This window comes from Podospora bellae-mahoneyi, assembly GCF_035222275.1.
Source record: "Podospora bellae-mahoneyi strain CBS 112042 chromosome 1 map unlocalized CBS112042p_1, whole genome shotgun sequence".
Lineage (NCBI taxonomy): Eukaryota > Fungi > Ascomycota > Sordariomycetes > Sordariales > Podosporaceae > Podospora > Podospora bellae-mahoneyi.
Window position 1 is genome coordinate 3,798,919 of NW_026946359.1, and position 20,974 is coordinate 3,819,892.

A 20,974-nucleotide genomic window follows, 5' to 3' on the forward strand; every position below is an offset into this window, starting at 1 on the left:
CACCCAGAACCAAGGGACTACCACCATGATGTCGAGGCCTCTTCTTACCAGCAGCCTCTTCCAAACAACTTCGGTCTGCAGCAATCGGCGCTGGATCCGTCCCAGCCTGATGATCAATACTATCATCAGGTTGGCCAGCAGCTCGCTCAGATCGATTTCGGCCCAGACAACCAGTCCCAGTTCCTGTCCGAATCTGACCTGACTTTGATTTTGGAGGAGTATCTGAACTGGTCAATGTCGCAAGCCCAGTTTGAAAAACTGGTAAGAGAGGTTGAGCAGTTCGTCGAGAGAGAAACCCCGGGCACATGGTCGGGTCCGGACTCTCTTATCGACCCTGCCCTATTCGCACTGCCGACAGACCAAGCGACCGACGACGTCCCAGCTGTCGATGTGTCCCCAACCGCTGCTCGCGCCGCGGCCCCCATCCAAGCTGCTCCGTCACCGCAAGGCGATGAGGTAGTGGCGAGCCCCCAAGGAGAAGAAGAAGAAGAAGAAGAAGAAGAAGAAGAAGAAGAAGAAGAAGAAGAAGAAGAGGTGGGTGCGTCTGCGCCAACAACAGCAACCACAGCACCGGTGGTGACACCCCTCCCGGAGCAGGGGATCAGCTACTCCTTCGCGGAGTACTGGTCCAACGTGGCGTTCGATTCCCCGGATGAAGACGACCACGTCGACGACTACGTCCCAGTTCCCGTCGCCCCAGTGCTGCGTCAAGAAGTCGAACGCCGCCGTCGGGAGCCCCGCTCCAACGGCTCGACTCCTGTTGAAGTTGTTCGCGCAGACGACAGACAAGATGTGGTGTCCGCCGAACCCGACAGCTCCTCTTCTGTGCCCCCGCAGAAGAAGACACTCCAGGAGGTGAGGGACCGGATCGAAGCAATGAGGCGTGCTGGCACGTCGAATTTCGCGTCTTCGGATGAGTCGGACGAGGACGAGGATGATTCCCCTCCCTCGTTTCCCATCCCATCTACCACCACCACCCCCAACTTCCCATCTGAGGGGTTAACAACACCAACTTCCGAGGAACCAGAGCCTGTCGCTGAAGGGTCCAGTGGCAGCGCCGAGGTGAAGGAGGGACAGCCGGCCGGAAAGCTGAAGCTGAAGCTGAAGTCCAGTGAGGTGGAGGCTTACCAGGGCGAGGAAGCCGAGCTCAAGGCAGCTGTTGCGGAGGAGCAGGAACGGCACGGGCACATGACTCCCGGTACCGGGCGGCGTCGAAAGCGAGACATAGGAGATTTTGGTCACCATGAGATCGAATATGTGGAGCTTCCCGACATCCCCGTCCGCGTCACCGAGGGCCGCCGGATCTTGTCTTTCAAGAGGCGGATTCCGGGTGCCCACGAGGAGCCCGATTGAAAAAAGAAAACCGAAAAAAAAAGGACGAGAGAAGGATGGTGAGATGACATGAGACACACATACTGGGACGTTGGCTGAGTATTTCTTTCTTGAGATACTTCTTCATGGAGTAGGGTAGGGCAGGTGGGCTCAAGATATGGTATGGTTTTTTATTGCCTACCGCAGCTGTCATTATCACCCCAGCCTCTGTGTGTTCTCCTCTGTCATGGAAGAGTACTTGGGACTATCTACCGATGCTTGACTCTGGTCCAGCCGCTTGTTCCCCGACCTGTACCACCACTTGTACCATCGCTTGTACCAGCAGCTCGCACGTCCTCAAACCCATCTTCGAACTCGTCGCCCTCGATATTTTCCCATTCCAGCATCGGGGCTTCGCTCGCCAGTCGCTTCTTCAGACGATCAGCCAACTTCAGCGGCGCGTAGATCTTGAAGTTTCGGACGAATTCCACGCCTTCGGCACTCGTCAGCGAGGTGTGAGCCGTCCCATGCGACCAGCGACCAATCATTGACTTCGGTTTGGTCACATCGCCATTGTCCCCATCCCTTGGACTCCCGGCTGGTGGTGTGAGCGAAGATGGGAAGGTTGGTTCGACAGACCGGCGGTGGAGTTGATCACCAATGAGCAGCCGCCACAGGTTGTGTCCGATGTTGCAAACATCGTCGTACGATTCCCTGTCCCCGAAAGAGACTCCTTGCGATGCACACAGCCAAGCAACATCGTGCGCCAGCAAACCAACGCCCTCAAGGAACGCAGAGTACGTGTTTGGATCGTCCTTTGCCAGTGTCAGGAGCGCCTTTTCGATGAAGAGCGGACGGGGCCGTGGATTTCCAGATTGTCCTGACATGGCTGTTCCGAGGAATGGTACATCCCCATGGTGGTAGGAAGAGTTCACCGAGAATATTGTCGGGCGAGGGTAGTCACGATGAGGGAGTGTGATTTCCGCCGGCAGCCGGATCGCCAGATAATGCGACGCCAACACGAGAATGTGCGCCACATGGGCAAAGACAGTCGATATCACTTCGGGCGACAAATCTACCATCATCAGTCAGCCTTGGACATGTTTTGCCAGCTCGTCAGCCTCTCAGCACACTTACTATTCATGGCATGGAGGTCAAAGATTTCGACACCGCCAATTTCGAACCGCTTGGTGCTGCCCTTCTTGACCTGGCGCAGCCCATACAGCCTGGCAGCTTCCTCACACAAGAAGGCTCTCGTCGCCGCCATCGTGTCGGCACTGCGATTCCATTTGTACCTGGTTCTGTGGATGGCTCGTTGCGTCTCTTCCAGCTGCCTGCTTCTCCTGGCTTCGGCACCAGTTGACACAGCCTCAAGATCAGATCTCCGTTGGGCGAGCAGCTTCTTCTTATCCTCGATCGCCTTTCGCGCAGCATCAACTTCGCTTCTCAACTTGTCGGCCTGCGCGATGATCTCGTTCGTTCGCTCGACTGCAGCTGCCGTATCCGACTTGAGCGTCTCCAGCCGGACAGCTTTGTTGGGGATCTGTCCCGTCTCGTCGGAAATGGCGGTATTCACCTCGCGCTCGAGTTGGTCTGTCTCAATAAGCGCCTTGGTGTACTCGAGACGGGTCTCATAGAGACGATTCCTCGCATCCACGACACAAAGGAACGGCCGGTCCTTGCTATGGTGGCCGCGGTGGCAAATGTCGCAGTTTATTTTGGCTTCCATTCTTGCGGGTTGCAAGACGGAAGAGTTGCGAGGTCTCGGTCAAACAATCAAAGGCGAGCGAGGGTCTTGTGTTTATGAATTCACTTGTTCGGCGCTCGAGGTCCTTTTGGTGGCCCGCCAGAGTACAAGACGTGCTTTCAGGGAATCGAACAAGGTTCCATTGTCTTCAGCAGCTTGGAGTTTCTAGAAGAAGATGAAGGATGCAAACAAGCTCGGCTGACTCGAAGCTTGCTGAGGTCACCTGCACAGAGTCCAGAGTCTCACAGTCACAGCAGAGAAAAAGAAGGCTGAAAAAGAAGCTTGATGTCCTCGAAGTCGGTTTTCTGGTGGTACAAAGTCCAAGTCACAAGTGCGCCTCCCGGCTTATCGGTCCCGCGTCATCGTTATCGCACGCTGCCACCAGGCACCTGCCCCACTCCCCCGCCAATCAAGATCCCTGTCTCTCCGGCTGCTTCTCATTCGCGACGCGCTTTCACCTTCATCTCTCACAGACAACTCACCAAGCGTCCATCTGCTGCAGAGGGACAGGCACACCAATAATTAGCCAGTGTCGGGCACATTGGGATACGGGATTGATCTTGGGCATCCAGATTTCATAGGGAGAAGCGGGGTTGAGAACTTTCAGCTTTGCGCTCGCCTCTTGATTCGCGAATGAGCATCGCCATCATCTGAAAGGCAAGCGGCAATCCCGCTCTTCTTCTGCCTTTCGTTCATTGTCTTTCCTCAGTTGGAAAGAGCGAGCACCTCACTCTCCTACTTCCATCTCCTTCTATTCCTGTCGAGCTCATCTCAGAGGGGTGCCTTCCTCAGCGGCTTATCAAACTCAAAAACAAAGAACTTTCTCACTCGACATGGCAAGCGCGACAACTCCAACCGCCTCACCCCCAAAGCCGCCCCGCCACGAATCACCAGCCAAGAGAGCCGAATCGCCCCTTCCATCTCCTTCTCTACACTCGGAGCAGGCAGAATCAGACATCCTACCTCATAGTCCTCTGAAGTCTGTGGCCAACAGGAGGATGGCAGATACTCAGAGCAGTATCCCCAAGCCGCCAGGCACCACCAGAGTCGCCCAGGTCAAGACACCAGAACCGCGCATTCTCAAGGAGCGTCCCAATGGGAACATTGCTGAAAGATCGCCCAGCACACCTGGTCACCTGGCGCCCTTTGACTGGGAAGAATTTGAGGCTCGCTATCAGGAGGCTCTTGCCAAAGCGAACGGGGAGGAGCAAGAGTTGTTGGCTGAGTTTGAGAACCTGATCAAAGAACGTTTACTCGTCTCACCCTTTCATTTGATGACCATGAATAACTAACGTCCCCTGCAGTTCTTCAATGTCTGGGCATCATCAGCTTCCGTGCATGATACCGAACGGGGAGTCAAGCGACTTCAAACAAGAGAGCGATATGTGAAGATTGCTGAGCAGAATTTGGCGCAGAAGAAGAAGCACCGTAGGTTTGGCTGGAATGAGATGGTCTTTGGACTTTTCACTAACACGTTTCCACAGTCACCGAGGTGGTGCGCGCATTTCAAAGTGCCCTGGCGCTCCTGAGTCAGAACTAGACCGGTCATCCAGCAAACACTAGCAAAGCGGATGATTTGATGACGACACGAACATGTCTCTTCTTTCGGGCAGCAAGCAGCATCACATGACATTGAGGACAGGCGTTTCGGTTGGGTTGGGTGGTTTCTAGCTGTGAGGACGGGGCTCTGGTAATACATGATTCTTGAGCAATTCCAATCAAGTTGCTTCAACAAGTCCTTCTTGCTCCCCTCATCCACCAGCAGCCAACAAGAATCACCAGCACTTTCTGGCCAGTGCATTTTATTCGACTTTCATCAAAAACATCTCGAAAACCCGCCTTGCCAGCATCCACCATTACTTCGACTGCCCAAGATTGGGTCGGGCGCAGCGCACGTGATCACGCGCGCGACCGGCCAAATTCACTCTCTTGGCCGCCAATCCTCCCAATCTCAACGCTGCTCATTCTGCTCACGCCAAAATGGTGGGCACGTCAATCCAGGTCCCGACAATCAGTCAGGTATGTCTTTGTTGTCTGTTTCTCCCGTGGTGCAATTCAGTCGCTGACACTATCCTAGGCTGATATGCTTGCCTTCCACGAACAACATTTCGCTCAATTCGCGACAGATCACTTCCACTCCCAATTCCTCCGACCTTCTCTCGATGACCAGGAACCCATCCCATCCCATGAACAAGAAGAAGAATACTATTACGAGGAAGAAGAGGACGATGGACTCGGCTACTATCCCGACGGCGTCAAGCGCACCCTGACCGACGAGCAAATCGCCATCTTTAGGCACTCGGAGCTCGAGGCTCTGCGTCGCGGCAGACAGCCTCTCAAGCCACAAGGGGTCACCGCCACACTGGCCGAAGACCTCTCCGAAGGCGAGATATCATCGCCGGCGCCAGTCGTCACCGCAAAAAAGAACAAGAAGCGGAAGCGCAACAACAAGAACAAGAATGTCGGAGAGCCGCCGATGGATCTGCGCAAGCGAACATGGGACGTGGTAGACAAGGGCCTTGCCAGCCTCGACTACGGTGAAGAAGAAAACCAGCAGCCAGCACAAGCCAGCACAGCACAGCGTCGTCAGATCTCATACGACGATTGAGACACAGCCATCCAGTCTCTCACTCTTCACCAAGTCAGCCAGTCGCTTGACACGCCAAACAATGATAATGAAAATGTCAGTTGCAACATTTCCTTCCCATTCTCTCACACTTTCATGATGAGATCAATCGTATCGTCATCCTTAGCCGGAAATCTGGCCGGGTTGGTGGCCCTGTTCCCCATAGAGCTTGAGTCACTTCTCTTGAGTTGGAACATGTCGAGTCATAATCTTCTCTCTGACAATCATCGTTCACACACCATATTATTATTCTTCACTTGTCCGGATAGCTGCTAACCACTGTTCTCAGAAAACAAAAAAAACAAGGAAGAATACGGGGAAGAGGTGTTGGACATGAAGGAATACGAGAAGTGGAATGTCAAAAAGGATACGAGAATTGGTGGAGAAAGCCAAAAGAAATACGAGAAGCAGCAGTGTTGGAGGCGTTAAGGTGATGAAGAAAAAAGGTGACGAGGAGAAGTGTTGAGAAGAGAGGAGCGATGAAGGGGAGAGACGATGAGGAGACATGACAAGAGGTGATTAGGAGACGAGGTGTTGGGGAGGGGAGATGGCAATGGTTCAAGGGGTGGAAAGGGGAGTGGTCAAGGGAATGGAAAGGGAAATGGTCAAGGGAATGGGTCAAGGGAATGGGTCAAGGGAATGGGTCAAGGGAGAGGGTCGCCATTGAGCAATGGAGTTTGGGGTTTTGCTGTGGGAATAGGAAAGGGCATGGTCTGGAGTTTTGGAGTTGGTGGGAGGATATTTTGGAAAGTTCACGCATCAAAAAAAGATGGTGGACGGGGAGGCAAGAACCTCAAGTGGTAGTCATCAAAAAATACCTTGGCCCAGCAACCTTGTGAATAGCTTGCATGTTATGTGATGGCGAATTGTGATGTGTGACTATATGTGAGGTAACATGAACAGTCTCAATTTATGTCTTGGTTGCCTCCAAAGTGAAAAAATACAAGAGTGTGTGAGGATGCGTGGGAGCTGGCGGTGAACTTGGACGGATCGGTTGTCGTCTTGATGGCCTTGGACAGGTTGAAGAACGCGAGATTCGGATTCATCCTTTAGCCCTCGTCTGCTTGAGAAATTGGGGATTGCTCGCAAGTAACTCTTGACCCGCTTTCTTCAACTACCTCTTGTAATGATGATAAATAAACTTCGTTAAGATCTGAACAATACCCATAACGTAAACCAAGAGGAGGTCGTCTTCATCCCATACATCACTGACATGAACCGAAACATATAGAAAAAAGACACTTGGTATTCCCTCAGTATGTATCTAACTTTGCGATCCCCCATCATACCAGTACCCAAAACCCAAAAGAGCAAAAACGAGTCCCCAGGGGTATATAAAGACCTTTCCCATCCAGCCAACCCATCCAATCGCACCATCCCATGAAACCCAACCCTTGATATCCCAACATCTTTATTTCTCCCCAGCCCCAGCCCCAGCAGCCACTGCCGCTGCAGCCCTCGACCCCCTAGCCAACAACCTCTTATACAACTCCAACATCCCCACATCCCACCCCTTATTCTCCCCCCCTCCTCCCACCGTCTGTACACACCCACCAATCTTCCCCCTCAAAAACTCCTCCAACTTGGCAGTATTAAACTGCTCCCCGTACACCATCCTCGCCCCTGGCACCACCTTGACTTCCAACCCCTCCCCCCCCTGCCCCCCATCCTCAACCCTCAGCCTGATCACCGCCTCCACCCTCGTCTGCAACGGCACTAAAACCAACGAACTCACCACCGCTATCGACCCATCATCATTCACGACCGTCGTGGGAAACGTCAGGTTGAGCAACCTGACATAGTTCGCCACTGTGCAAGACTTGTCCCAGCCATCTTTTACAATTTGAAGAATCGTCTTGATGTTGGTGGTGGGTTGAGGTAGGGAGCGGATGCGATCCCGAATAGACTGCAAGAAAAACTCTCGCTCGGGGGTGAGGGGGGTGGTATTGGGTTCGCGCTTGTCGGCTATATACCACAGATCGATATTACTCTGCGGACCAGGCCGGTGGTTGGGTTGGGGAAAAGAGGCAATGTCGAGGACGAGTTCGATTTGGCGCTTGTACGTCAGGGAGATTTTGGTGCCGGATATGTTGGCGAGGGCCCAGCCGGTGGTTTTTTCGATTTTGTCGGTTCGTGCTGAGGGGTGTTAGTATGATATGACTGGAGGCAATGGCAAGGGGGAAATACCTTTGAGTTTGCAGATTTCTTCTGATGACCAGCCCCGGCATTCCTCCCGGATTTTGTCTGCTTCTCTAATATCACCCAGGCACTGCTGTTTCTGTGCTGTCAGGGCTTCAATGCCAGAGTTGGAGACCTCAAGCTGGGCTTTCAGCTCGGCAATCTTGCGCTGTTTCTCCTTGAGGCCCTCATCAAGGGAGATCAGCTCAGCACGGGCCTCCTCCAGCTCGGCAGGGTCACAATCGGCCATTTCTTGAGCCACAGCCTCAAGGTTCTCATGCTCCTTTCCCAGCTCCTCAGCCCGCTTGATCATATCAGGCAGCACCGAAGAAAGCAACTCCTGCTGCCTGGCCAAAAGCCTCTCATCATCATCCATCCCCTCCGCAATCTTGACCAAACCCTCCTTCAGCCCATCCTGCAGCTTCATCCGCCATTCATACCACATCGCCTTGCTCAACAACCTAGCATGCGTCTTGACATTCTTGAACTGATTGTCCATCAACACTTTGAACTCAGGAGTAGCAGTCATGTACTCCTTGAACAGCGGTGGGTTCTCCTCAAAAGTCTCCGACTCAATCTCCCTCACAATCCTCCGCCCTTCACTGATATATTTCTTCAGCTCCCGACACGAGTGCTGATACAGCTCCAAAGTAGGCACCGTACATGCACCCGCAACGACACACTTCTCCAAAGACAAATCCTCCTTCCCGTCCGCCGTCAAGCTCAACCTCGTCTCCCCCGGCGCAACAGTATGCCTCCTCTTGGTGGTAGTCAACTCCATAAACCTGATACTTGTCAAGTTCAAAAAATCCTGCAAATGTATCCGATCCCCATCATCATCATCCCTCCGCATCAGCGCATCCACATCCCCCGTGGCAGTGTGATCATAAAAGTTAAAAGTATTCGTCGCCTGATCATCAAAAACCGACCTAAGCCTCCCATGATGATTCGGCGTGCCCGTCACCCTGACAGGCGAACTAGGCACAGCCGGGGTGATCGTAGCAGTATCCTCCTCCCCTCTGGCAGCACTCCTCGTCTTCCTCCCCGTAGTAGTCTCAGCCTTAGTCGGCGGCGACCCCAACCTCACATTCTTCACCGGGCTCCCCTGATGTCCCTTCAACCTCTTCACCCCATCAATCACCTCCGAATCCTCCTCTTCATCATCCACATCCAACTCGGCCGGCCTCTTCCCCAGCAGTCCCCTCGCGCTCCCTGGCATAAGACTCTTCCTCCCCGCCAACGGGTTCTTCTTCTTCTTTGTCGGGCTCAGGTTCTGAATCATCTCTCTAAGATTGAGCGTGGTCTCACGGTCGCCGTCCGCCTCCCGCTCCAGGATCCGCCTGTTATTTTCCTTTTCTGCCTCATCTCTGAGTTCCTGATCAACTTCCGCTTCCATGGCGCGGGGGTCGGCAAAAGCCACGGTGCGACGGGCGCTGCTTGGCTCGCTAGGCACAAATTCAGCTGCTGAGTCTTGGAGGGAGTCCCTACGATCGAAGATCTCGGCCACGCGTGGTGAGCCCAAGCCAGGTCTGTCAGCACCGACGCCGGAAAGGCGCCTGCCTTGGGGTGTGAGGACCACACGGGGGGTGCTGATGCCTGTGCCCGGGTCTTGGTGGAAGAGCCTCCCCTTGCCGACGGAGCGAGGTGTCGTTTTTGGTGGTGAGGCATCACGGACTGGCGAACTGCTTTCAATCATTGAGGTGGGTGTCTTGGTAGCAGGGACAGTATTCCTCGCAGGAGAAGGTGTCTTTCGTGCAGGAGACTCTCTCCTCGGAGGGCTCCTCGTGGGTGAAGGCGTCCTTCTTTGAGGGAAGTCACTTGCTGGGGACTTCCTCGTGTTTCGAACCGGTGAACTTCTGACAGGAGAGCTCCGAACCGGTGAGCTATTACGGGCCAGGCTCTTCGCAGGCAGCTCTTTCTCGGGACTTCGCACAGGAGAGCTCTCGAAAAGAGGGGCGCCAGGCATGCTGTGACGGAGACCCTTCCCTCGGAATGCAGAAAGCCCCAGAGTATCGTTATTGTCTTGGGATGCTGTATCCTGTGTTGACGGCGTGAGAGATGGATACACAACATCTGGCTTATCAGCCTCCAGTTCCATCACCTGCTTGGCCGCTGACCGTGCCTCTTCAGGTGAGGCAGGTTTCATGATGCCGCCTACCGCCATGGTCTCGTCCATGGCTATAGTCTGTTCAAACACATCGTCCTCTTCCTGTGGTTGTGAAGTAGCCAAAATGCCGCCGACAGCTGCAGTCATGTCCATATCCATGCCGTCATCTTCGGCTGCCAGAGTTCTTCGGCGGCCTAGAGCAGAGCCTCCATTAGGGGCACCCTTAGATAAAAGCCCACCAATCGCAGAAGTAAACTCCATGGACATGTCTTCGAGCTCGTCAATGTCCGTTGCGCCACCGATAGACATTCTGCCTTGTCGGATACCGCCAACTGCCGTGGTAAATTCCATAGTTTGATCACCCAGTTCATCAGCATCCTGCTGCAGCGCAAGTGGTTTGACTGATTTCCGCCGATTTTGGGCTTGGGCCTTGCCAAGAATCCCACCGAGAGCCTTAGTCACGTCCATCGACATGTCCTCATCCATATCCATTTCCACATCTTCATCCTGGTTGTTGCTCTGAGACCTTCCTGGCTGTGACTGAAGAATACCACCCACGGCTTTGGTCATATCCATACCCATATCGTCATCCATGTCCATCTCAATCTCGAACCCTTGATCTCGCTGTTGTTGAGCGTCAGGAGTTGGTGGTGGCATATGTTGGCGGATAATCTGCGTGGTAGTCTCCGTCTGAGATAGTGGCTTCCTCCCCCAACCGGCAAACCCAGCAATAACCTCTTCATCCTCGTCAATCCCTTGAGTAGCAGCAGCGCGCTGTTTCGCGAGCCGCAGATTCTCGTCCAAGCTGTCGGTTGAATTGTTACTGTCAAACGCAGACACGCCGGAGGTCATGGATGCGACTGAAGCAGAGGTCATTTCTTCGGCTTCTACAGTCATAACGGTGCCGTCGTCGTCCGAATCACTAGAACCAGACATTTCCTCCGTCTCCACCTCATCGATATCGTCGGCATGTTCCATGTCGGAATCGTACACGGTGGAAGCGATGGTATCGTCGTCCCCGTAGAGTGACCCCACGCCCGAACTCCGTCGTTGGTTTCGTTGGTGCAGTGCTCGTTGATCGGCTGGAGACTCGGCATCATGGTCGTTGATGTGGTCTGGGGGTGTTGATGGAGAGTCTGAATCGGGCTCTTGGTGATGGTGCGATGCCGCTGTAGCGGTTGTTGCATCCTGGTTCTCGTCCACTACTTGGAAGGTATGTAGTGTTGCCTCAGCAGCAAAGGATACCCGACGGTTGGCCAGTGACTTTCTGCGCGCCTCTCTCCTATCTTTGATCTCCTTCTCAATCTCGGCCCGTTCCCTTTCCTCTCTTTCCCGGGCTGCAGCTTGTTGTTCCTCCTCAGTTCGCAGCGCTACCTTTGTTCCGGCACTTTCGTTGCTCAGGGGAGCTTCTCTTGGTTTGAAGGTTGGAATTTCTGGAAGGACGGGGATCGTGGGTTTCAGAATTGATCTTGGTGGTGGTCCAGATGGTATGGCAAGGGACTGAAAATAAGTCAGTCAAGCTCGGATGTCTACCACTACAATACATACTGCTCTGCGGTTCCCATTCCCGTTCTTCAAGATGTCGAGACTACCCGGGCCCAAACTCTTGCTCCTAGACTTTTTACGAGTGGCCCCAATAGTGCTGCCAACGTCAAGTGTTGCATTCTCTCTGTCGCCTCTTGAAGGTCCGACGCCAATCGACTTACGCGACCGGCGCGTTGCCGGCAACGTGGCATCGCCTTGCGACGACATGGCTACGAATTGGTATATCGCAGGTTGACCGAGATTGTTATGGTGCCTGCGAAAAAACTTCAGATGATGTTCATGTGTAGATAGATGGTGGTGGAGTGGGACGCGACAGATGGGCTTCTGGGTTGAATTCTGGAAACCGCGTCACAGGGGTGACATCTCGTCGCAGAGGGGCACTCTGTAGCTGTTGACCCCAGCCTCTGCTGCCATTGGTCAGGCTGATGCCCAAGTAAATAAACCCAAACCGTCGAGCCCCACTCTGTCTAAAGGCGTGGCTAGTGCTGGCGGCACCTTGCCATTTTGACCCACATCTGGCGCACAGCTGGTGTGGCTGGTGCCCATCACACTTTTTGGCCCTCCCAAAAAATCAATCACCAACTAGCAAAATTCTGGGGCCTCGTTTTGTGAACTCCGACCGACCACCACTCCCACCTCGACAAAAGCACATCTTCGGCCCACGCCAGAACCAACAAGATGGCTACCGAGCTTACCGTCCAGAGCGAGCGTGCTTTTCAGAAGCAGCCGCATAGTGAGTTTCTCTTCTGCGAAAATAAGCCTGCAACCAAAGTCGAAAAAAACACGGCCGAATTGGAAAGTGGGCGATAAGGAAGCGATGAAGCTGACCCGTGATGTTCTCCAAAAGTCTTCCTCAACTCCAAGACCAAGGTCAAGACCACCAGACCTGGCAAGGGCGGCCGCAGATGGTACAAGGACGTTGGTCTGGGTTTCCGCACCCCCACTGCTGCCATTGAGGGCCAGTACATCGGTACGTGATATCACCGAACAGACAAGACGCGCTCGCTCCTCCTCTTCGAAATCATGATCAACCACCGATTTATTCAACTGAACGAAACACGATAATCCTTCGACGATGACGAATCCTGCTGCGACTGCGAGAGGAGGGGCGAGAGCGATATTGCGAATATGGGACCGAAATTAACTGGCTTCTCTCTGCAGACAAGAAGTGCCCCTTCACCGGCCAGGTTTCCATCCGTGGCCGTATCTTGACCGGCACCGTCGTCTCCACCAAGATGCACCGCACCATCATCATCCGTCGCGAGTACCTCCACTACATCCCCAAGTACTCCCGTTACGAGAAGCGCCACAAGAACCTCGCCGCCCACGTCTCTCCCGCTTTCCGTGTTGAGGAGGGCGACCAGGTCACCGTTGGCCAGTGCAGACCTCTCTCCAAGACTGTACGTTGCGAACACCCGACATCGATCCGAACGATTACACGGTGACTGACAGATTTGGGATTCTAGGTTCGGTTCAACGTTCTCCGCGTCCTTCCCCGCACCGGCAAGACCGTCAAGTCTTTCCAGAAGTTCTAAACGGTTGGGTTTCGAATTCCATTAGGCATATCTGGCGTGGTTTGCTTTGAGGGCTTGGGCTTTTTCGAGACAATTTGGGACGGCCGGCAGGAAAATATGAACAAGCGATGAACTTATTCTCTTTCCGGGAGGCGCGCACATTATGCCCGATTTCTACATGTGATTGTGGAAGTCATAGGAACAGTTCTGAAAAACTGAATTGAAATCCGCCAATGAACTTGACAACAGCACAAGTCTGGCTATGATACCCAAAAAAAATCGGAAGATGACCGACCCTCTTGGTTTGCGGATTTAAACGACTTGGACTGGCCTAGCCGGAGCCGTGGGAAAAAAAAACCGAGTGCTCTCCTTGGGGGGAGTAAGTCCGCGCATAGCTAGTGATCCGCCTGAATTGATGTCATGAAAGTAGCCGTGTCCTGGAACTATCAGCGTGCTCGTGAAAGCCAGAGGAAAGTGCGTGAGCGATCCAGATTCAGCCACACCCAGTCGTCAAGGTGCTTGATAGCTGACCGGCCGATCGAATTGGAACAGTAGAATGGATCCATGCTACTGATTTCTTGGATGGTGCCCGTCTTCTGAAGAATACTCTCCTATGTAGAAGGATGGTATACATTGATACTAACCCTTTGTCAAAAACCGGCATTGTTAAATAGTATCCAAGAAAGCCTCGAGGGGATATGAAAACTCGTTGGATGGAGGGTCCTGAGCAGCAGAAATCAATACTTGATATGATATGTTTGACTTGTTCCGAATACATAAACGCCAACAGCTTTAACACCACTTGGCACATAAATCGTCGAGCCTGTCAGTCAGGTCAACCCCAAAATATCTTTTTGCTCAAAGTGATATTAATTATCATCCCCCTCTAACAAAACCCTACAGCAAAAAAGCTACCCACCTACGCCTAACCCTCCTCAATGGAAAAAAACCCCTCCTCCGTTTTAAGAACCAGATTCTCAATTTCCCTAGGTAGTAATTCCCATCCCAATACAAAAACAACAAGTACACACATCCTAACAAAATGTTATTCCAATCCCCCATCAAGACCCTACTCACCCCTCCTGAAACGCCTCCCCAAAAGCCCCTCCCCCAATGTCATCATCCATCACCAAATCATCCCCCTCCTCCCCACCTCCAACCCCCACGCTCCCACTCTCATAACTAGCCAGCGCATCCCCCGCCGTGTCCAGATCTCCCATCGAACTAAAGTCGTTCCCGTCCGGACTCGCCCCAAACCCCGATCCTCCTACCACACCCATCCCCGGCGTCGGCGCAGCAGAAGGCGGTTTGCTAGGCGGGATGATCCCCCCTCCCGTCGTCGTGGAAGAAGGAGCACCTCCCCCAGGATGAACAACAACCCACTCCCCACTTCCCGTCCCCTGATCCGGTGCCGTGGCCGTGGTCGTCGGGAGTTGTGGTTGTTGCAGTTTACCAGCATCCTCCATCTTTGTATCCCCCCCAGCAGGCTGTGAAGTAACAGTATTAGGGTTGGGAGATGGGTGGCCAACATCTGACCCCGTACCCGACAACCCCCCCGGTTGGGGAGTAGGAAAACTGTTCATAGGAGTAGACGTGCTCGAAAACCCAGAGTGCATCTGATCCAGCAAACCAGCCGCCGTGCCGCCCATGTCGATATCACTATCCCCAATCAAAACCCCGCTAGCCTGAGAGCCATTGTGTGACGGGTCGCGAGAAAGCCCAACCGCCTCGGGGACAAGCCCCTGCGGTGGCGCGATAATCTCCGGCTCAGGAGCAAGCTGTTGATAACCACCATCCTGAACCCTGCTGACTTCAGGGACAGTGACCGCCTTGGTGCCGAGCAGCTTCTCAACATCAGCCGTAATCTCCTCGATCGACCGGGATGGTTTCTTGTTGTAGCTCTCCTCCTCCTCCTCACCCTCCACTCTCCCCTCAAGCCGCCAGGGCTCACTCCCCACCCCCTGCGTAGCAGCCCTCAGCTCAGCCTCAGCATCCCTAATCGCAGTATTCTGCTTAAACTCTCCCATCCTCTTCTCATGCTGCGCCTTCAATTTCTGAATCTCGGCCTGAACCTCCGCAATCTTGGCCTGAGCTCTCTCCCGCATCTTGTCAGCCAACCCCGGCTCAAGACGCCCGGTATAAGGCTTCTTAGGCAACTGCTCCAAAACATCCCCACTCTGCGCCTCAAAAATCCCCTCCGTAAGCGAAGCGAGCGCGCCCTTCTTCCCAAGCCCAAGATCAGAAACCTCCAGCTGCCCAATCCGATACGGCGACGACAAAATCTCCTCCATCCACTCATGATTCTGCTGGTACCGATGCATGCTCATCTCCCGAGGACTCAAGTGATCAAACATATCACCCCGATGAACATCCTCATCATCATCCAGCGCCCCATCAGCACTCGGATACCCAGCACCCATCGGGTGTCCCGGCTGGGCCTGTTGCCCCCGTCTCTTAGACGGGGGCTGGCCAGGTCCGCCCGGTCCACCAAGATATGCCGTCCGAGTGTTCATTGGCTGCTGTTGCATTGGCGGCACATAAATCGACTGTCCGCGCTGAGGGAAGGGAATCTGCGGCCAGTTGACGCGATCAGACAGCATAAACTCCTTGCGAACAATCTGCCCCAGCTGAAAAAGGTGTTGACGGTTGTTCATGATCGACTGTATTTGAGGCGGCACGCCAAAAGAACCGGTGGGGTATCTGTCTTGATTCTCGCTCGGGCCGTAGTGAACAATCCAAAGATTCGGGTCGATCTGGGGGGGGTTCGTGACCTGGGCATCACGGGCGTGAGCGAGGCGAAACCGTCTTCGAGAGTGCATGGTGATCTGCTCGCCGGCGCGCCAGCCGCACTTTTGGAAGTAAATCTCAAGAACCTAGACTCACTGTTAGCCATATTGCACCCATAACAAAACTCTCGTCTAGAACAAGGGAGAGGCATCCGTACCAAACCATTGTTAAGGGGGTTGCTAAGCATAACCTCAGGAGAGGCCCAGTAGTATCCGTCGCTCGAGAACTCGTTTCCGCGGCGGGCAGTCGGTTGCCACATGAGAAAGATGGTGCTGTCCGCGGGGCAATCGAGGTAGGTCCAGTAGAAGGGCGCCTTATCCCGGGCGATGCTGGGAGCCTGCATCAACCATTTTGTCACATCGTTGAGTTCGACCCTGGACATCAAAGGATAGCGGAATGTCGAAATCAGGTGGACATGCGGCAGCTATCAATCGCAAGTATTAACAAACATGGCTCTACCAGATTTGCGACGGGAATATTGGAACGGGCAAATACACACCAAGTCCTGGTGGACATTATGACTTGGGTCGGACATTGTGAAAGGCTATGATGTCGTTGAAAATGCTGAAAATTCAGGCAAAGCGAAGTCGACGCGACCAATGCAGTTGGCCCTATGGCCGGGGTTATTCTGCGGTAGAATTCGGTTGCGATGCGGATAACTCTGCTGTTGCGCGACGAGCTCTGGTCGAGTTTGCGACCGCGCTTTTCCTGACGCGGATTGGAGGTTGACTTTGGTTGATTGACTGCTTTACACTTGCGCCCAGGAACTGTTGCCAGTGGCCCACCAGCCAGATTAATGGACCGTGCGTCACCCAGCTCGACCCACCCGTTGCCAGGCACTGCCAAGACAATGGCCGTCCATCCACGTGACTACCATCACTCCAACCACCAGGCATACTTCACATTCATCACACACGTCATACCTCTCTCATATTCAAGGCTAAAATAGTTGAATCAGAAAATCATAAAATTCATTGCTTAACAACTGCGGTATCTAATCTCAGGCTCCGTTCCATACGAAACATCCACGAGCTAACTATCCATCTAAATAAGCAGCCCACATCAGCCTTTTGTTCTTGCCAATGTCCCCTCCCATTAATCCATGCTCCAGTTTTATATTTATGCTTGGTAAGTAGAAGCAGAGACGTTGCCTCCTCTGCCGGTCCAGTTGACGTGGATATCTTGCCCCTCGGGGTACTTAGCCGTGGCAGCCTCGGGCTTGATTCTGAAGGTGTGGGCACCGAAGTAATCACGCTGAGCCTGGAGGAGGTTGGCGGGCAGGTCTTTGGTTCTGTAGCCATCAAACCACGACAGAGCAGTGGAGAAAGAGGGGATGGGGAGACCAAGGAGCGAGGCCTTGGAGACGACGTCTCTCCAGCCGGGCTGAGCCTTGTGGATAGCCTTGTTGAAGAAGTCGTCAAAGAGGAGGTTCTCAAGGTCGGGGTTGTTGCGATAGGCGGCGGTGATGTCCTTGAGGAAGACGGAGCGGATAATACAGCCACCACGCCACATGAGGGCAATGGAGGGCTTGTTGAGCTTCCAGCCGTACTCCTTGGCCGCTTCCTGCATGAGCATGAAGCCTTGGGCGTAGGAGATGATCTTGGAGGCATAGAGGGCCTGCTCGAGGTCCTCGAGGAACTGCTCCTTGTTACCCTCGAAGGTGGTGGCACGGCCAACAAACTCGAGCTTGGTGGAAGCCTTGACACGCTCCTCCTTGATGCCAGACAGGCAGCGAGCGAGCACAGACTCGGCAATGAGGGTGACGGGCATGCCCAAGTCCAGGGCGTTGACGGCAGTCCACTTGCCGGTACCCTTCTGGCCGGCCTTGTCGAGGATCTTCTCGACAAGAGGCTCGCCATCCTCATCGTTGAAGTACATGATGTCCTTGGTGATCTCGATCAGGAAAGAGTCGAGGACACCGTTGTTCCACTTAGTGAAGGTGTCACCAATCTCCTTGCTGGACATGCCGAGACCGCGCTTCATGATATCGTACGCCTTTGTTCTGACTGTTAGTCCCCTGATTCATAGCTGACCTGCCTTTGGATTTGGCCTTGGCATTGCAGAACAACATACCTCACAGATCAACTGCATGTCACCGTACTCGATACCGTTGTGCACCATCTTGACGTAGTGACCAGCACCCTCGTCACCAACCCACTCACAGCAAGCCTCACCACCGCTCTTGGCAGCAATGCTCTGGAAGATGTCCTTGATGAAGGGCCAGGCTGACTCATCACCACCGGGCATGATGGAGGGGCCGTAGCGGGCACCCTCCTCACCACCGGAGACACCGGCACCGACGAAGCGGAGACCCTTGGAGGCAAGGTACTTTGTTCTCCGGTTGGAGTCGGGGAAATGTGAGTTACCGCCATCGATGATGATGTCACCAGCCTCGAGAAGGGGAAGGAGGGTCTCGATCCAGTCATCGACAGCCTTGCCGGCCTGGACGAGAAGCATGATGCGGCGGGGGCTTTTGAGCTTCTTAACGAACTCCTCGGTAGAGTGAGCGCCGACAATGCTCTTGCCTTTGGCCTCGTTGGCAAGGAAGCGGTCGACCTTGGAAACGGTACGGTTGAAAGCGCAAACGGTGAAGCCATGGTCGGCCATGTTCAGAATCAAGTTCTGGCCCCTTTTTTTCACGCACAGTCAGCACATCTGCCCCCAGGGGCTGCTCTGGGGAACCGCCGGAGCTGGGTAGTGGACTTACATGACGGCCAGGCCGATGAGGCCGAGATCAGCACTTCCACCATCATCACTGTTAGCATTTCTTTGGGATTGGAGGTTAAGGAGGGAGCCAGCAGCGTTCACAACGCCGCCGACGTTGATATTCGCCAGGCGGGCGCTGAGGAGGGGGGACTCAGTAGGTGTAGATAGGTAAAGCACTCCGTCACCGGCAAAGCTGTTGTAGTAGAAAACGACAGGCGCATTGCACCGGCATTGGCTGGAGTGAGGCCATACCTCCTCTCTCTCTCGCACGCCGATGACTCGAGCACAGCGCAAATACGCCCTGACTTCCTGCTTTCTGGGTGACGGAGCGGGGAGGTGGGGTAAAGAGAACTTACACAGCGCCAGACATTGTGAAGGAAATCTGCGACAGGGGAAACGGTCAAGATGCAAAAGGTGAAGTTGTAGAGGTGCTGTCCGGAGCAGAATTGATGGAAGGGAGTAATCCTCAGCCAGGGGGATTTGTTATGGAGAAAGTCAGAGAGGGAGGGGAGAAATGGCGGACTGAATGACGAAACTTTTAAGAGGACCCGAGCTTTCGAGGTCGGAGGGGGAGGGTCATTGTTCAAGTGCGTGCAGCGGACAGCGGACAGCGGGACAGCGGGCAGCTTGGCCTGGCGGGAGACTCCCACACAGCGGATAATTTGACGCGGGGCTTACTCAGGCAGTTACCTCGACCGTGACCATGACCGCCTCACGACCCAACTGAAATGAAAATGCCCGTAACGTGCCACCTCCTCCCGTCATCACCTCTTCTTCTGAGCCCTTGGACACTGGGAAGCTTCCAGGTTGCCCCCAATGACCGGGATGTGCTCCCTTGCCTGGCTCCAGAAGGAGGGGACAACCCAGGAGGTGCCTTTGTATTTTTATCAGATCCTCCCAGTCGTCTGATGAAGCTATCGGTTTCGCCGCCCCGGAGCTTGGAGCTTGGGGGACCGTGGGGACTTGGCTTCTGTTCCACGATCTGCCATCGCGTGGGAATCAACTGGGCGGCTGGACCGAGTGACAAATCTCACCGTCGCTCGGGGCATCTCGACTGTGTAGCTTCTCATTGGGAGCAAGGTCCCGGGTTTTTGTTGGGAATCCTCGAGCCAAAGCAGACCCTACATACATCCTTTTCTTAGCCCGACACGTACTGCTTCGGATTCATCAACTTGTTGGTTTCGAAACACCAGTGCCCCCAAGGTGCCGCTTGGGGGAAGCACGGCACAGACAACCGCAGACATCGACCCGCCGCGCGCATTTGGACGAACTTGAAGGTTCCGGCGCCGGATCCCACCAATGCCCACATTGACAGCAACCTCCGTCAGTCAGCCATGACCCACGGGAGCTTACCGCCCAGCTGCCGGACATATACGTTCCTGTCTATCAGCCTGGTTCGACATGCTGCTCTCTGTAGTTCAGATGATGGGAAAAACCTGGGATTGGACGGTCATCCACAATGTCAACTGTTCTTCCGCGGATACATCGGAGCTAATCATCTTCAAGACGAACCAGTTCACGGAGATGTTACATCCACCGAGAACCACAGACCTTATAACAGCAAGCTTCTCACCACCGGCAACACTAGCCTAACAAATAAAAAGTGACTCTGACAAGTCCGGTTCTTGAAGAGTTCGGTTGGCACCCCCACGGTTTCGAGATCTGAGGCGAGTGGACTCCCCACCCAACGATGGACTGCTGTCCGCAATGTTCTTACACAACAGCTTTCACCAAATTCCCGCAAAGCACTGGGGGCAACATTACTTCAAGAACCAGGGGACCGCTTTTTTCGACTTCAGGCTCTTCTTGCCATGAGCCAATGGGAATTATTTCCCTCGAGTGAGAAAAAAACTGAACTCCGATCACTGTCCGTTCAAAGGTCCGGTGTGCGCAAGGGTAGAAGCAAAGGAAAAGTACAGCCCTTTCGCGTCTCTTGCTCCCCGCGCGCCGGTTTGTTAAGCCAAGCTGTCGCAAAAAAAAACAAGGAGGGGTAGAAAAGACCCCTCCACTGCCATGACCCCTTGGTTGGGTGGGGTTATGATCGTGGGGCCTTGTTGGTTAAACAGACTGTGGATGATGATTAAGCTCCAACGTCCGACGTCTATATTGTTTGGCTTAAAAGATCAATGATATCAGAACGGGCCTCACAACTCAAATATTATCCACAGTACAGATGAAGAATGGCAATTGCTACGAAACTGACACAGAATAGCTCTTAGCCAACCCTTTGAGGCAATGGCCATCACCTTGCCGCCTTAACTCCACAATGTGACGGCAGTCTTCAACTCAGTCAACCCTTGGCGATTGCCATCCAACATATCTCCGGATATTCTAAAGACATGACTGAAATATATGAGTACTCAAGGTTCCCAAAAAATCGAATCATAGTGGTGATAAATAGCATCAAGACTCCTTGGATGTTCTGAGACTTTGCAAACCATACTTACCGGAGA

General features: G+C 53.8%; 8 protein-coding genes across 8 annotated transcripts; 4 read left to right on the forward strand and 4 right to left on the reverse strand.

Moving 5' to 3' along the window:
* Positions 1 to 234: 234 nt before the first annotated feature.
* QC761_111670 (uncharacterized protein) lies at positions 235 to 1,353 on the forward strand (the record flags this gene model as incomplete). The annotated part of the gene is made up of 2 exons (XM_062874450.1): positions 235 to 950; positions 1,050 to 1,353. The coding sequence occupies 2 exons, from the start codon at positions 235 to 237 to the stop codon at positions 1,351 to 1,353; spliced, it is 1,020 nt and encodes a 339-aa protein (XP_062737577.1).
* Positions 1,354 to 1,455: 102 nt separating this feature from the next.
* On the reverse strand, positions 1,456 to 3,360 carry QC761_111680 (uncharacterized protein). The gene is made up of 2 exons (XM_062874451.1): positions 2,449 to 3,360; positions 1,456 to 2,386 (listed from the first exon to the last, which is right to left on the reverse strand). The coding sequence occupies exons 1-2, from the start codon at positions 3,038 to 3,040 to the stop codon at positions 1,581 to 1,583; spliced, it is 1,398 nt and encodes a 465-aa protein (XP_062737578.1). The 5' UTR covers positions 3,041 to 3,360; the 3' UTR covers positions 1,456 to 1,580.
* Positions 3,361 to 3,547: 187 nt separating this feature from the next.
* QC761_111690 (uncharacterized protein) lies at positions 3,548 to 4,598 on the forward strand (the record flags this gene model as incomplete). The annotated part of the gene is made up of 3 exons (XM_062874452.1): positions 3,548 to 4,314; positions 4,363 to 4,486; positions 4,543 to 4,598. The coding sequence occupies exons 1-3, from the start codon at positions 3,892 to 3,894 to the stop codon at positions 4,596 to 4,598; spliced, it is 603 nt and encodes a 200-aa protein (XP_062737579.1). The 5' UTR covers positions 3,548 to 3,891.
* A 440-nt stretch (positions 4,599 to 5,038) lies between these two features.
* On the forward strand, positions 5,039 to 6,198 carry QC761_111700 (uncharacterized protein; the record flags this gene model as incomplete). The annotated part of the gene is made up of 3 exons (XM_062874453.1): positions 5,039 to 5,077; positions 5,136 to 5,741; positions 5,974 to 6,198. The coding sequence occupies 2 exons, from the start codon at positions 5,039 to 5,041 to the stop codon at positions 5,664 to 5,666; spliced, it is 570 nt and encodes a 189-aa protein (XP_062737580.1). The 3' UTR covers positions 5,667 to 5,741; positions 5,974 to 6,198.
* Positions 6,199 to 7,095: 897 nt separating this feature from the next.
* On the reverse strand, positions 7,096 to 11,903 carry QC761_111710 (uncharacterized protein; the record flags this gene model as incomplete). Its single annotated transcript, XM_062874454.1, has 3 exons — positions 11,518 to 11,903; positions 7,872 to 11,469; positions 7,096 to 7,820 (listed from the first exon to the last, which is right to left on the reverse strand). The coding sequence occupies exons 1-3, from the start codon at positions 11,719 to 11,721 to the stop codon at positions 7,096 to 7,098; spliced, it is 4,527 nt and encodes a 1,508-aa protein (XP_062737581.1). The 5' UTR covers positions 11,722 to 11,903.
* A 119-nt stretch (positions 11,904 to 12,022) lies between these two features.
* On the forward strand, positions 12,023 to 13,510 carry RPS11B (40S ribosomal protein S11-B). Its single transcript, XM_062874455.1, has 4 exons — positions 12,023 to 12,247; positions 12,362 to 12,484; positions 12,676 to 12,914; positions 12,981 to 13,510. Exons 1-4 carry the CDS (start codon positions 12,193 to 12,195, stop codon positions 13,047 to 13,049), a joined length of 486 nt encoding a protein of 161 aa, XP_062737582.1. The 5' UTR covers positions 12,023 to 12,192; the 3' UTR covers positions 13,050 to 13,510.
* Positions 13,511 to 14,101: 591 nt separating this feature from the next.
* Positions 14,102 to 16,350, reverse strand: QC761_111740 (uncharacterized protein; the record flags this gene model as incomplete). The annotated part of the gene is made up of 3 exons (XM_062874456.1): positions 14,102 to 15,901; positions 15,973 to 16,239; positions 16,315 to 16,350. The coding sequence occupies 3 exons, from the start codon at positions 16,348 to 16,350 to the stop codon at positions 14,102 to 14,104; spliced, it is 2,103 nt and encodes a 700-aa protein (XP_062737583.1).
* Positions 16,351 to 16,934: 584 nt separating this feature from the next.
* GND1 (phosphogluconate dehydrogenase (decarboxylating) gnd1) lies at positions 16,935 to 20,416 on the reverse strand (the record flags this gene model as incomplete). The annotated part of the gene is made up of 4 exons (XM_062874457.1): positions 18,878 to 20,416; positions 18,523 to 18,837; positions 17,889 to 18,444; positions 16,935 to 17,810 (listed from the first exon to the last, which is right to left on the reverse strand). The coding sequence occupies exons 1-4, from the start codon at positions 18,889 to 18,891 to the stop codon at positions 16,935 to 16,937; spliced, it is 1,761 nt and encodes a 586-aa protein (XP_062737584.1). The 5' UTR covers positions 18,892 to 20,416.
* Between the last annotated feature and the right edge of the window lie 558 nt (positions 20,417 to 20,974).

Coding starts and splice junctions, on each gene's coding strand:
- QC761_111680 (XM_062874451.1), bottom strand. CDS start 3,040: ATGGAAGCCAAAATAAACTGCGACATTTGCCACCGCGGCCACCATAGC. Junction 2,387..2,448: donor TGACCTCCATGCCATGAATA/GTAAGTGTGCTG, acceptor TGATGATGGTAG/ATTTGTCGCCCGAAGTGATA.
- RPS11B (XM_062874455.1), top strand. CDS start 12,193: ATGGCTACCGAGCTTACCGTCCAGAGCGAGCGTGCTTTTCAGAAGCAG. Junction 12,485..12,675: donor CATTGAGGGCCAGTACATCG/GTACGTGATATC, acceptor TTCTCTCTGCAG/ACAAGAAGTGCCCCTTCACC. Junction 12,915..12,980: donor GCAGACCTCTCTCCAAGACT/GTACGTTGCGAA, acceptor TTGGGATTCTAG/GTTCGGTTCAACGTTCTCCG.